Source organism: Mytilus edulis, chromosome 10, assembly GCF_963676685.1.
Source record: "Mytilus edulis chromosome 10, xbMytEdul2.2, whole genome shotgun sequence".
Classification (NCBI taxonomy): Eukaryota; Metazoa; Mollusca; class Bivalvia; order Mytilida; family Mytilidae; genus Mytilus; species Mytilus edulis.
The window spans coordinates 38,114,184-38,129,668 of NC_092353.1; the positions used below are offsets into that span (position 1 = coordinate 38,114,184).

Sequence of the window (15,485 nt, forward strand, 5' to 3'; positions counted from 1 at the left end):
TAACACATCAAACGAATTGACAACAACTGTCATATTCCTGACTTGGTACAGGCATTTTCTTATGTAGAAAATGGTGGATTGAACCTGGTTTTATAGCTAGCGTATTGCATGGCAATTAGGAAAGGTGAGCTAAAAACAATAAACGAAACACAAATTATATGAACACAACCATAAATGACAACTACACAAATTATTTGATTTTGAGTTGTGCAAGGAGGTATAAAGTTTATGTCACGGTACATTACGTGTATCCAAACCCTGTCATAAGAACAAACATTCATTTTTTGTAAAAGGTTTTCTGTATGTATCAGTGTGTTTATTTATTCCAAATTAACTAGAGATACAAAATTTATTGATTTATATCTCACAAAACATGTTTAACTTGCTGAATTTTTGTTAATGTCCTTATTCAGGAACATCGAGGTAGCTTATGTTAGTCTTGTACGTTTTTTTTTTTTTTTTTTTTTTTTTTTTTTTATCTCGGTTCATATCTGTTTTGAAGTGTAGTTACACCGATTTTTTTTAACTAGCATACATTAATGAATGAGGCCCTAATCTTGCTTCTGGAAGTTGGATTATTTATTGTGTTGAAGGCCCATTGTTAGTCTTAAGCTATTTTCTGTTTTGTTTTCAGATTGTAACTGTTGTCTCTTTTGACACATTCTTTGTTTATTGTATAAGTCAAAAATGGTATACTTTGCAAAATATTTTGTTTCATGATAACCTTTGATGTACATAGATATAGGAAGATATGGTATGAGTGCCAAGCCAATGAGACAACTGTCCACCCAAGTAACAATTTATAAAAGTAAACCATTCAGAAGCCTTCATCACGGAGCTTTGACTCACACCGAACAAATTAACAACTTTATTTTTTTTTTTCAAATTCATGTTTTTATTACTATTTTAATTAATCTCTGCATAAGAATATTTGAGGAGGGAAAAAAACATTCATCTCAAGTTGACAACCTATCAAAAACTCATATATAATAGTGTTACACTATTTCAAAGGAGTCTAGTCCAGTTATCTTAAAACTGACTGATCTAAACCTTGAAAAGTCTTTTGCTTTGACAGCCACTATATGATCTCTGATTGATTTCAACACTGGTGGAAATGATTCAAAATTACCTGCAATACTAGCAAGTTCTTTGTCCCACTCCCAATGACTATTAGAGAGCCATGGACGCTTAGAATCTTTGCCAATGACTGTTATCATCTCGTTATAAGTTGGAATACAGACAGATTCCTCTAACATCGCTTTGATAAATAAAGCCTCGTGATCTCCATATGGAAAGAAAAGTATATATAGTCTCATAAGTCCCATGAAAAAAATAGTAGAATATTGAGGTGGCAAAACATACTTGTAGAGATTACATACGACTTTATTTTGTCCAACTTCTAGTAAGCCCTCAGGAAGGAAAGATAAGTCGTATCTAAACCCTGTACAATAAATTACTGCATCAATCTGTATGACGTCATTATCATCAAGAATAATGGAAGATGATGTAAACCTTTTAAAACTGGACGTTTTTTCGATAACATTTCCTGGCAATACAGTTGTTAGCTTAGAACCTCTGTGGCATAAATATACCTTCAAAATAAAATAATTATAGAAATATTAATAGGAAGCTGTATTGTTTTATATTTAAAATATATATATACTTAGGGTATGAATTTCAAAACTGTAAACATTAAAAAGTGAAAGTTATTACCTGTTATTTCTCGTATTATATTTTTCGGGAAAAGTCGTAGAAGTCATTTAGTCATGTAAGTTACAAAGAAACAAATCAACAGGAGAAGTTTAGTCTGATGGCCAAACCCATGACGAACAAATGATCATTGAAATAAAAAATGATAGTAGTTGTGGTATCCTCAGATAATATAAATTTTAAGGTAGATTTTAGACATTATATACATAACCACTCCTGTTTTTACATATGCACAATTGTGCTTACCGTTTTTGCATGTTCATAAATGTCGTGACATATATCCATTCCTGAATGACTCGCTCCCAACATGGCTACATTAAGTCCAGCAAACAGTTCTGGGCGTCTGTATTGTATACTATGAATCACCAATCCTTCAAAGTCCTTCTCATTATCAATCATAGGATAGTTTGGAATGGAACAGTTACTTCAAACATAAAATAAGAAGTGAGCTAATATGAAGTCATTTAATTAAAAAGGAAGTAACTGATAATCGAAAATTAAGGTTTCTGCTGTTACATTAGACTGTCAAGATTGTAGTTTAAATCTCATATTCTTACTAAAGTCTTTGAAATTACACTTTTTTAGTTATGTAACTGCCTACTTCGGGCGTACAAAATTTGTGAAGTTTTATTTTAGTAGAAAGCATTTTTTGTTTGGTTTTGCCTTAAAAGATTAAGTTTAAGTGCTATGGGAAAATTGAAAATAGTTTCCCTTTACCAGTTAAAAAAAGTAGTAAGTATAATAATCTCTTTAAAAATTGAGTGTTTCTGAAGCGCGTATGTTGATTTACCATCTTCAATAAATCGGCAAAATCATAAAAGCCAATGACGTGTAAAAGGTAAAAATACTGAACTCCGAGGAAAATTCAAAACGGAAAGTCCCTTATCAAATTAATGACAACATCAAATGATAAAACACATCAAACGAATGGACAACTATCATATTCCTGACTTGGTACAGGCATTTTCAAACAAATAAAGGCATCGCTGTTCAAAAGTCAAATCGATTGCTTGAGAGACAACAAATCCGGGTAACAAACTAAAATCGAGGGAAACACATCAACTTCTAGAAAAAAACAACTGACCAACAGAAACACTGAACAAACGCCAACATACAAGGAACCAACTATATATTTGTGAACAATTGCCATATTCTTGACTTGATACATGACAGTTTAAGAAATCAGTGGTTGGTTGAATCAGGTTTTATGGCTAGCCAAACCTTCTGCTTATATTCATTGGTAGATCCAGGGAGAGGGGTCCGGGGGTTGGAACCCCCTTTTTTGGACGATCAATGCATTTGAATGGGGACATATAGTTGGACCCCCCGCCCCCGCCACACACACACACACACACAACCACCTTTGTCCTGGGTTGGGAACCCCTCTTTTTAAAATTGCTGGATCCGCCCCTGAGATTGCAATGAACAAATAATGTATGCTATGGACCTGCATGACTCAATTGACTTAAAGAGAATAAATAGCCAATTGAACCATACACGTTAATTAAACTTTGTCTGATTGACTTTAAACATTAGTTTGTTGATAATTTCTAAATATACTAATGGAAAATTCAAGAAAGATTTGAAAATCAGACAACAACAAAACTCATAAGTTGAAGATGGCATGGCCGAAGTCAGAATATACAAGACAGAAAACTATGGTTTAACAATGTAAACCACTCTTAAAACCAAGGCTCAACTCTGATGGTGAGGAGTTCCTGTTCTGTTAATGTCACCATTTTGCTGAACTCATGTCACGTAGCTAGGATTCTTAGTGGTAATAAGTCGTCAGAGGTCACACCTCAAAAATTAGGACGAAGGATAAGTCATTAGTAAAATGTCACTGTTTTAAAATAAGACTGGTGCACATGGGACAACGATCTCATTAGACTTTTATCATTTCTATATAAGGGTATACCACATTCAGTGATGTTGAAAGGAACCGTAACGTAGGGGCGATAGATACCAGAGAAACAGTCAAACACATACATCGAAAATAAACTGACAACGCCATGGCTTAAAATGAAAAAGACAAACAGACAATAATAATACATCAGAACCAACATATAAAAAATAAAGACTGAGCAACACGAACCCTATCAACAACTGGGGGTGATTTAGTAAAATATTGGTAAGTAAAACATTATTATATAAGCTTAAGGTACTATTAGATAAAATTTACCCATTACAAACAATAACAGCATCAAATTCTTCAACATGACTGTCATTCGTTTTTCTATTGTCTCCATATGTTAACAACCATTTTGTATCCTGTGTATTTGCAGAAACGGGGTTAACTGACTGTACTTCAGTATTGAACTACAAACATTGTCATATGCAGGAATTAAAAAAAAACAATAGTATGAAAGAGGTTGAAAAAACAGCTGTTTAGTGAATTTTAACTTAGTATTACAAACATGAGAACATAACTTGTTATTCTCTATATTGAAAAGAAGCGAAGACTAATGATCTGTAAAAAACATCTCACAGTGAAAATTGATATTCATTATTCATTTTACTCATATGGATTTCTTTAAAATCTCGAAAGAACATTTGAAAGCAGTCTTTTTCGAGTATCACCAGCCCATTAATCAGCTATGTTGACATGAATTATCATTGATATTGTCATAATTATAAACTGTTTACAAAACTTTGATTTTTTGAAATATTCAGGTGTTTCAACCTCAGTAATAGATTACCTTAGATGTATTTCCCAAAACATTTGAGAATTTTAATCCTTAATGCGCTTCAAATTGGTACTTTATTATGTCTTTTAAAAAAATATTCGAGCGTAACTGATGAGTTTTTTGTAGGCGTTTTGTCTGGCGCCAATACCAAATTTAATTAAGCTAGGTATCTATATGATGAGGTTGTTTACAACCACTTGGTCAATTTCACTGCTGGTAGAGTTTTTATTCCCCAGGTATCACCAGCCCCGTAGTCCGCACTTCTGTGTTGACATAAATTATCATTGATATTGTTATAATTATAAATTAACTTTGATTTTTTTATATACTCAGGCTTTTCTTCTTCATGGATAGATTATACCTTAGATGTATTTGGAAAAACTTTTCGGAATTTTTGGTACTTAATTCGTTTCAAATTCGTACTTTATTAAGCCTTTTCAAATTCTTTTGATTGGAGTGTCAAGATGAGTCTTTTGTAGACGAAACGCATGTCTAGCGCAATACAAAATTTTAATCCCGGTATCTGTGATGAGATTGTTTACAGCAACTGTCTCGATGCTACTGACCTAGTGTAGTATTTATTCCCGATAGTAATCACAAGCACCGTAGTCAGCACTAAGGTGATGACATGAATTATCATTTTCATAATTATAAATTAACTGTTTACAAAACTTTGAATTTTGGAAATACTAAGGCGTTTCTTCCTCAGGAATATACTACCTAGCTGTTTTGGCAAACTTTTAGTAATGTTAAGTCCTTAATACTCATCATATTCGTAATTTATTTGGCCCTTTTAACTTTCTTTTATTCGAGCGTCACCGATGAGTCTTTTGAAGACGAAACGCGCGTCTGGCACAAATACAAAATTTTAAACATGGTATCTATGATGAGTTTGTTTTCATTTGAAAACTAGTATCAATATGCCACAGTATCCCTGATAGTGTTAATTCAATCCTACCTATGCGGTAGTCGTATTGAGTGATATTCTTAACATGGATTTTGTTCTATCTAGCTTTGATTAATATTTTGACAACCTGCAAGGACATCTGTCTACTAAAAAAGACCATGTTGGCCTTTTTGAGTCTTTTTTTGGTGTTTAATTTGTGCGATCGTCGGCTTTGCTCTCCGTCAACGAGATACGTCAGAAATGTCCTTTCATTCGGGTAAATTTGACATAATTGACTATGAGTCATTGTGGCAGCAAGCGCCTATTTCTTACCTTGATATATTTCCGAATATTACATTGGTCAGCAACTTTACGAATATAATTTAAAACATCCCGTTGGGTAGGAAAAGTTGGACAGTCCTCGTCCATGGGAAAACCTTCTAACTGCATTAATTGTTTTGGACGATTAGTCCTGTAATTTAAGATAAAAGGTAAAAATAAATATAAATGATAGATATTAATTATTATTATTACGAATGTTTTGATTCAGAGTATTTTCCTAAACTTTCCCTTTGAATAGTGAATTCGAAGTGGAGCAAAAAAAAAAAAAAAAAAAACCCTACTGTGTAGGACGCTTAAAATTATATTGGGTTGTTTCTTCTAACAGTTCTTTGTTTTTTCGTCGTTTTTCTTCTTAACAAAGGACTTGATTGCTTCTCTTTAAAACTACTAGTATTGGCCTTTGATTGCCTGCTTTGTATCTTTTAGCTGAAGCTTGTTTTGTAGTCGTTTTTTATTTCCAAACAAGTGAATTGTCTGTTTTTCTTCAACTATTGGAATTTAATTGTCCACTTTGTATCTTTGAACTGATGCTTGTTTTTTCGTCGGTTTTATCCTTTACAAGTGAATTGTCTGTTTTTCTTCAACTATTGTTTTTTGAACTCCAGCTTTGTATATTCTTAATGCTGTTTGTTTTTTCGTCGTCTTTCTTGACAATGTTTTTCTTCAATTATTGGCGTTTGATTGGCCGTTTTTATCTTTTGACTGTGTTTTTCAAATTGATGTTATTATAATTTCTACTGTTAACATATAGATGAATAGAATCATGGCTTTCTGTCGCCTAGTCCAGTAAGTTTGCCGAAATCTTGATTAAAATTTGATCATGGGGGACAAGAAACATTTTCCACACCTAAAAAAAATAGGAAGAACAGAACAAACGAAATCAATTATATCCGGTTTTTTTCTAACCTAACCAAGTCAACTTATAAAATCAATTTTAAATTTAGACTTACTGAAGATTGCTATACATAGCGGAGTTAATTTTACGTCCATAAACATCCTTATCCGTTTGATCTGTGTAAAGCCATAGACCTCCTAGGTCATAGTTCCTCTCAAAACAAGTAAGCAGAAACTTTTTGTTCTCAGATAGCCTTCTTAGGGCAGAAATACCCATTATACCTGCTCCAATAACAGCTATCCTTTTTTCGTCCATCTTAATGACTGATATATATTGGTGTAATAGTCTTACGTGAAGTTATGACATAGGCTGTAAAGATCAAAATAAATAATACTGTTTGCATCAAAACCAAACATTACAGCTGACGGACTATAATTAACCATTTGTTATAAGTCATGCAGTGGTAAGAATCCTGAGAAAGTATTAAATGGCACAAGGACCTTGTTGCATATTTGTTAGGAATGGCCAAAGACAAAATTTTGATAAAAACATATCAACAAAACAAGAAAAGTTCGTTTTATTTGTGTCACAAGAAATTCTTCACTCTACTCTAGTAGTGATTATAATAAGGTTGTTTTTTTCATGTCTTTTTTCTTCAATAAAATAATTGTAAGTAAAAAAACTAAGAATCACATTTCTGCTTACCGGATCATAAATCGTAGTTTTTACAGTCAATGGTAAACATCTCTGAACAATGCATAAAATTTATTAAGTTGAAAAACAAGTAGGTCAAAAAATCTGCATGTGTCTACACATACATTTAATTTGACCTTCGAGAAGAAGTTTATAGAATAGGATCATGGTAGAAAAGGTTATCGTATATAGAGGCATAGTGAATTCAAGTACAAAAAGGTATCGCTCTTTTTTTCATTCATGCTTAGTCTTGTAGTTTAAAACGACATTTCAGTCACTTGTTTTGTTCAGATTGAAGTACAGGGACCCGATGTTGCATTAATTGTTTTGGACGATTAGTCCTGTAATTTAAAATAAAAGGTAAAAATAAATATAAATGATAGATATTAATTATTATTTTTACGAATGTTTTGATTCAGAGTATTTTCCTAAACTTTCCCTTTGAATAGTGAAGTGGAGCAAAAAAAAAAGCTCAACTGTGTAGGACGCTTAAAATTACATTGGATTGTTTCTTCTAACAGTTCTTTGTGTTTTCGTCGTTTTTCTTCTTAACAAAGGACTTGATTGCTTCTCTTTAAAACTACTAGTATCGGCCTTTGATTGCCCGCTTTGTATCTTTTAACTGAAGCTTGTTTTGTAGTCGTTTTTATTTCCAAACAAGTGAATTGTCTGTTTTTCTAGCATTTGATTGTCCACTTTGTATCTTTGAACTGATGCTTGTTTTCTCGTCGGTTTTATCCTTTACAAGTGAATTGTCTGTTTTTCTTCAACTATTGTTTTTTGAACTCCAGCTTTGTATATTCTTAATGCTGTTTGTTTTTTCGTCGTCTTTCTTCTTGACAATGTTTTTCTTCAATTATTGGCGTTTGATTGGCCGTTTTTATCTTTTGCCTGTGTTTTTCAATTTGATGTTATTATAATTTCTACTGTTAACATATAGATGAATAGAATCATGGCTTTCTGTCGCCTAGTCCAGAAAGTGTACCGAAAGTTTGATTAAAATTTGATCATGGGGGACAAGAAACATTTTCCACTCCTAAAAAAAATAGGAAGAATAGAATAAACGAAATAAATTATATCCGATTTTTTCTAACCTAACCAAGTCAACTTATAAAATCAATCTTAAATTTAGACTTACTGAAGATTGCTATACATAGCGGAGTTAATTTTACGTCCATAAACATCCTTATCCATTTGATTTGTGTAAAGCCATAGACCTCCTAGGTCATAGTTCCTCTCAAAATAAATAAGCAGAAACTTTTTGTTCTCAGATAGCCTTCTTAGGGCATAAATACCCATTATACCTGCTCCAATAACAGCTATCCTTTTTTCGTCCATCTTAATGACTGATATATTGGTGTAATAGTCTTACTTGAAGTTATGACATAGGCATAAATAATACTGTTTGCATCAAAACTAAAAATTACAACTGACGGACTATAATTAACCATTTGTTATAAGTCATGCAGTGGTAAGAATCCTGAGAAAGTATTAAATGGCACAAGGACCTTGTTGCATATTTGTTAGGAATGGTCAAAGACAAAATTCTAATAAAAACATATCAACAAAACAAGAAAAGTTTCATTTGTGTCACAAGAAATTCTTCACTCTACTCTAGTAGTGATTATAATAAGGTTGTTTTTTTCATGTCTTTTTTCTGCAATAAAATAATTGTAAGTAAAAAAACTAAGAATCACATTTCTGCTTACCGGATCATAAATCGTAGTTTTTACAGTCAATGGTAAACATCTCTAAACAATATGAATGTATGCATAAAATTTATTAAGTTGAAAAGCAAGTAGGTAAAAAAATCTGCATGTGTCTACACATACATTTAATTTGACCTTCGAGAAGAAGTTTATAGAATAGGATCATGGTAGAAAAGGTTATCGTATATAGAGGCATAGTGAATTCAAGTACAAAAAGGTATCGCTCTTTTTTTCATTCATGCTTAGTCTTGTAGTTTAAAACGACATTTCAGTCACTTGTTTTGTTCAGATTGAAGTACAGGGACCCGATGTTGCATTAATTGTTTTGGACGATTAGTCCTGTAATTTAAAATAAAAGGTAAAAATAAATATAAATGATAGATATTAATTATTATTTTTACGAATGTTTTGATTCAGAGTATTTTCCTAAACTTTCCCTTTGAATAGTGAAGTGGAGCAAAAAAAAAAAGCTCAACTGTGTAGGACGCTTAAAATTACATTGGATTGTTTCTTCTAACAGTTCTTTGTGTTTTCGTCGTTTTTCTTCTTAACAAAGGACTTGATTGCTTCTCTTTAAAACTACTAGTATCGGCCTTTGATTGCCAGCTTTGTATCTTTTAACTGAAGCTTGTTTTGTAGTCGTTTTTATTTCCAAACAAGTGAATTGTCTGTTTTTCTAGTTTTAATAAAAACATATCAACAAAACAAGAAAAGTTTCATTTGTGTCTCTGAACAATATGAATGTATGCATACAATTTATTAAGTTGAAAAACTAATATGTCAAAAAATCTGCATGTGTCTACACATACATTTAAAAATTTTAATTTTCTGACTATATATATGCGGTATGACACTTTTCTCATTTTTAAAGGATGCATATATATATTGGTATATATATTATATAAGTTGTTGTTTTTTTTTTTAAATTAATCCTAAATACATTTTAAAAAGTTATATGTTGAAAGACGTGCATGTTGTCAAATTATAAAATTACAGTTTGTTTAGTTTCAGAGAAAACCAGAAAAAATTTTATTCTATTTTTTTTTTTTTTTTTTTTTTTTTTGCTTAATGGATGCAAATGAACGCATTAAGTTTGCGCGCATTTGGGGATTATAATATTTTACGTTTGCGCGCAGCTTTTGATAACATTTGCGCGCATTTATCTTACAGGTAAACTCGGGTAAAAAATGGAATATAATAAAATATAAATAATATCAAAATATAAATGACTATTTTATATTAGATATGATTAAAAATCATTAACTTTGAAAATATATTTTAATTATATATTGTTTAAATTGAATTCTCAGACAAAATAGAAAGTGTTCATGATAAATTCCGTTATAACTTTGAGCGTACATGTAACTTCATTGCGAATTTGTCAGGGTGAACAAGTACCCCGAATAGTGATCTCTTTTAAATAATTTAAGTTAATTTGTAAAGTTTTGTCAATGCACGAATAGTTGAAGGTTGTTTTTTTGGTTTTTTTTTTTGAAAATCGGGGGAAAACCATTAGTATATGATGAATATAAAACTTTTCGTATTGATAGAATATAAAACAACTGATTTATCCTGCTTGAATCCCACTTACACCTCCTCATGGGTGAGTAGGTGACTTAGACTAACGGAAAGGGTACTTCTACTTAAAAATAATTGAATAAATTTATAAATAAATAAGTATTATTACCTGAGTTTACCTGTCAAATAAATGCGTGCAATTGTAATCAAAAGCTACGCGCAAATGTAAGGGTAATGCGCGCAAACGGTGCAATTTGGTTACCGTGTGACATTACATGATTGGCAGGCTTATAATTGAACTATATAATGTATAATTGATTGACACTCAGTCATCCCCTTTTATTATCGATATGCAGTGGTATATCCACGGACTTACTTAAAAATGTATATTTAAATACTTGGTATGACTAAACTTATACTTATTAGCGAAGAATTAATAAAACAACAAATATTGAAAATGCCCGATTTTGTTTAGCTGTACAGAGGTTTTTACAGCGTATGACTAAAGTATTGCTATCGCCTAGATTTCAATTACCGATATTCGTTTTGGGTATTTAATCGATCTTTACTTTAAACATGATGAGTACGTAGACATCATCAAGTGCAAACTAACATTCCTTATCGCTTGTTATAAATTCATTTCTTCAATGAATTCTCATCAAAATACATTTTAAAGAAAAAATCAATAATATTAAAATGCTTTGTAATATGTATATTCCTGTATTAAAAAAGGACAAGGATCTTTCTGATGTCAGCAGTTAACGGGGTATCACAGTAACCCCAGTCCTAGGAAAAGTTTTCGAATCATGACTGCATTTAACCTAAACGTAATCTGCAAAATATTACGGACTTTTGGCTTCACTATAGGCCTAAACCCTCTTATCTCTAGCTTCATTATATCTGAATCAAAATATGATAAAACAAGGAAAAACAGTGAATTTTATATGGGTTTCTTGGATGTCAAATCAGCCTTTGACGTGGTACAGCATGACATTATACTAGATAAATAACTAGACTCAAATATTCCTTCTTTCCTATGGCTGGTAATTAAAGATCTATATTCTAATCTGACAACAAAAGTACAATGGCAAGGCGATCTTAGTGAAAAATGTTCGGTCCACCAAGGTGTACGACAAGGTGGGATTTTGTCTACTCATCTCTACAAAATATTTGTACAAGATCTACTTTTAGAACAAGAAAGAAACTCTTTAGGTTTAAATACTGGAAATATTTTTGTCGGTACTCCTACTTGCGCTGATGACATGGCTTTTATTTAAACAAATAGAGACAATTTCCAAATTATGCTCAACGTTTCGGAAAGATATTATAATCAACATCACTACAAAATTAATCCTACAAAAACAAAAATTGTCACATGTGGAAAGGTTACAAACGCTGATCGGACTCTATACGATACTCCGGTTACAGTATCAAAAGAAGCAACTCATTTAATGTAGGTATAACTAGAAGCTGGAAAAAGGAAGGAGAAATAAATGTGGCAAATAGAATAAAGCTCGCAAGACGAACTCTGTACGCATTACTGGGCTCTGGGGTGCATGGAACAAATGGCTTAGATCCAGTAACATCTTATAACATCTACAACACATATGTTCTAACAAGACTCCTATATTGTTTGGAAGCCATTCCTTTAAATAAGACCAATATAACGCAGCTGGAATCTTTTCATAGAAAGAGTTTAAGACATTTTCAATCTCTTCCTCAACGCACGGCTATAGCTGCAATATATCTTTTGATTGGTGGACTGCCAATAGAAGCTGAACTTCACAAAAAGCAATTGTCTTTTCTCCATAATTTACTTTCTTCAAATGTTCAAAAAGTTAATGATATCACCATCAGACAAATGTCGGTTAACTATGATAACCCGAACAGCTTTTTTCAACAATTCGAGAAATCCTATTAAAGTATGGACTGCCTCCGATTCATCTTCTTCAAGAATCTCTCCCTTCAAAATTGAAATGGAAATCTCTTGTAACGAAGCATCTGAACACATACTGGCAAAATACATTAAGGGACGATGCCGAATCTAAATCAACTCTAAAATATATGGAAACTAAACATCTTCTTATTGGCAAAAATCACTCAGTGTGGACTGTATTTGACAAGACAAAAGCCGAAGTTCGGAAAGCTATTATTAAAGCTAGAATAGTTTCAGGAACATTTATACTGAATTCTGATCGAGCGAAATTTAATCAATCACCTTCACCAGTCTGCCAACTATGTAATCTTTCTGAGGAAAATATCTCTCATTTTCTCCTGGAGTGTCCACTATTATCAAATACTAGAATTACATACTTTGAACCAATCTATGTTACTCAACATACAACAGCTGAAGTCTGGGATAGTGTCTTTCAATCCAAATCAAGCATTATCAGGCTAATTATAGACTGCAGGCATTTTTCACAAACACTAAGAGACGGCAAGATAATGAACACGATAGAAGCCAAAACTAGGGAGATGTGCTATAAACTTTATATAAAACGCGTAAAGTTGCTTGAGGCAATGGATGGTTGACGGTCTACAAACAAACAGTTTTTATTCCGTATAAGTTGTGTTTTAATGTTTGTAAATGACACTCGGATTTTATGTGTATAAAGAAGAGTTTTACTGTGTATTTTAACCGTTGGACAATAACTTTTAAAATATATCCACCATATATTTTAATATGTAAATAGTACTTTTACTTGGAGATAATTCTTGGTGTTCCTTATAAAGGAAGCTTAAATATGGAGAGAAGAATAAGAAGAAGAAGTATACACATATAAGTAAAAAAAACATTAATATCTATGCACACGCATGCGGAAGAATATCTCAAGAACGTTTGCAATCTCAAGGTACGATAACTCTGCATGGATGAATTTTTGCGGGAAAATACGAATGCTTACTCAAATTCATTCTATTTAAAAAAAATCGAATTATTACAGAAGAGTGACGTGTCCACCATGCACTTGCACTTCACTATTATTAATATAGTAAAATAGAATGGTAAAAATGCATGTAAATTATATATTACCTGTAACTGTAATATACAAGTATTAATATAATATATAACAATAAACCAGAGTATACTGATTTTTATCACTACAATATAATAGTCATTACGGCGAGAATGATTTGCCTGTCATTAATTTATCATCCACGCACGAAATTTTCCCAGAAAAAAATTACACCTGTACATTAAACTCATTTATAGGTATAAAATGTGATTTTTTTCTGTAATAAGTGCTTATCGGATCATTCACAAGAACTTGCGGTCATCCGATGTTCAGTACTTCAGTACTTTGATTTTGTTTGTTGTGTAACTGACCGACTCTATTTTACATTTCATATAACGGTTAAGTCTTTATGAGGGTGTGGATGAGTGCGGGTTACAGAATAGAGAATAATTGGCACAAAGAATAAAGAAAAGAGAAAAATGGAACACAAAAATAAAGAATAATAAATAAAGAGGTGCTAAAATATAAATAATAGAGAATAATGGGCATAAGTTTAAAGAATAGAGAAAAAATTGTCTAAAAATTTAAAGAATACAGAAATGAAGGACCCGCCAACTAGAGACTTCTTTATCAGTCATATAAAACTCTTCACAAAAATTGTCATGAAGTGCACTTTTAAAGAATGCACAATTGAAACGAATAACTAAGTACTCACTTATTTCCTTCATAGTATCCGGAATACAATCACAGAGGGAATAAGTACTTAGCACTTAATTAACTATTTCTAATTGTTTGAAGTACCGTTGTGGTATCATATTTACTTGAGGTTATTCACATGTCTCGTCTGTTGGTCAATATCTAGGGAACTCTGTCTGTAGATGCATGTTTTCTAAAATAACTGAAATATTTTCTGATGTGAACACTTGTATTTACAAAAGCCTTCAGTTTTGGTAGTAGTAATAATTTGTTTAAGTTCGCATGAACTTAAAGAAGATTGTCATGTTATGTCGTAAATTGTAAATGAGGGGCGAAAGATACCAGAGGGAAAGCCAAACTCACAGTAGATCGAAAACAATGTAAACTGACAACGCCATGGCTAAAAAAGAAAAAAAGACAAACAGACAAACAATAGTACACAAGACACAGTTAACATATAAAATTAAAGACTAAACAAAAATTATACCACGTTTACAGCTCGTTTTATACATTTTGTTCGTACTTTTGCGATGAAGTTGTCTATTGATTTATGGTTGGTGTCCCTTTCCCTTTTTAGCGTACACAAATTCGCGTCAGTTGAATGGCAATGCTTATGAAACTACAATAGGTGTGTTTCTTATCACAAATTTGTATGGTTAAACATATAAAAAGCAATAAAAAAAAATATATCAGACACCGTGCACGCGGCCAAAAAAGCTGAAACATTTCCATGGAAAGATCTTTTGATTTTGTTTAGATTAAGTTTTTTTTTCTTGCGCTGTACTGTGGTTTTAAAAGATGTCAATATCGTATTATAATGAACACAACAGTTACGCGAACCGAAGATTTTGAAAAAGTGTCCCGAAAGGGCCCCACACTATTTGAGTGTAACAAGTAAAAAAATTGAATTAACCATAAATGTAGCTCCAGTAGGACCATAAGGCGGGTCAGGAAACCCTTGCCCCTAAATCTGCAACTGTTTTTGAAACTCACACTGTTTACCCGTAAAAAAATATTTGTAAGAGTTAATATCTCTCCAAGCACTGGGTTTTTTTTTTTTTGTGGGCGCATTTCCTCTTTAATGTTCAAATAAATCGATCGTTTTATATCCTCAGGATATTCTGATGAATCTTGACGGATGTGATGCGAAGACACTTTATTTAAGATAAATGTTGTTTTTGTGTCACATGAGCCGCAAGTGAAATAGACCGATAGGGTATCTTGTTTGAGGTCCTAGGTACACCAAATAAAATGAAATACATTTATGGGTAGGGATTTTTCGAATAAATCGAAATATGAATTAGGGGTAGTTTTTTTTAAAATCCAGACGAATGTACCCAATTTCTCCACCTAAAAAATAACACCAAAGACAAAACTGAAGCAAACTTGATGCTGGGTAGCAATTCGTATACGGTTTTAGAATGGTAAAACTTTATCCTCATGCATTTTTAATGG

General features: G+C 32.1%; 1 protein-coding gene across 1 annotated transcript; it reads right to left on the reverse strand.

Annotated features, from left to right (window-relative positions):
- Positions 1 to 916: 916 nt before the first annotated feature.
- On the reverse strand, positions 917 to 6,775 carry LOC139492754 (uncharacterized). The gene is made up of 5 exons (XM_071280906.1): positions 6,576 to 6,775; positions 5,617 to 5,755; positions 3,893 to 4,029; positions 1,957 to 2,134; positions 917 to 1,592 (listed from the first exon to the last, which is right to left on the reverse strand). Exons 1-5 carry the CDS (start codon positions 6,773 to 6,775, stop codon positions 996 to 998), a joined length of 1,251 nt encoding a protein of 416 aa, XP_071137007.1. The 3' UTR covers positions 917 to 995.
- Positions 6,776 to 15,485: the final 8,710 nt, after the last annotated feature.

Coding starts and splice junctions, on each gene's coding strand:
- LOC139492754 (XM_071280906.1), bottom strand. CDS start 6,775: ATGGACGAAAAAAGGATAGCTGTTATTGGAGCAGGTATAATGGGTATT. Junction 5,756..6,575: donor GCTATGTATAGCAATCTTCA/GTAAGTCTAAAT, acceptor CTTAAATTACAG/GACTAATCGTCCAAAACAAT. Junction 1,593..1,956: donor TTTATGAACATGCAAAAACG/GTAAGCACAATT, acceptor TTTATTTTGAAG/GTATATTTATGCCACAGAGG.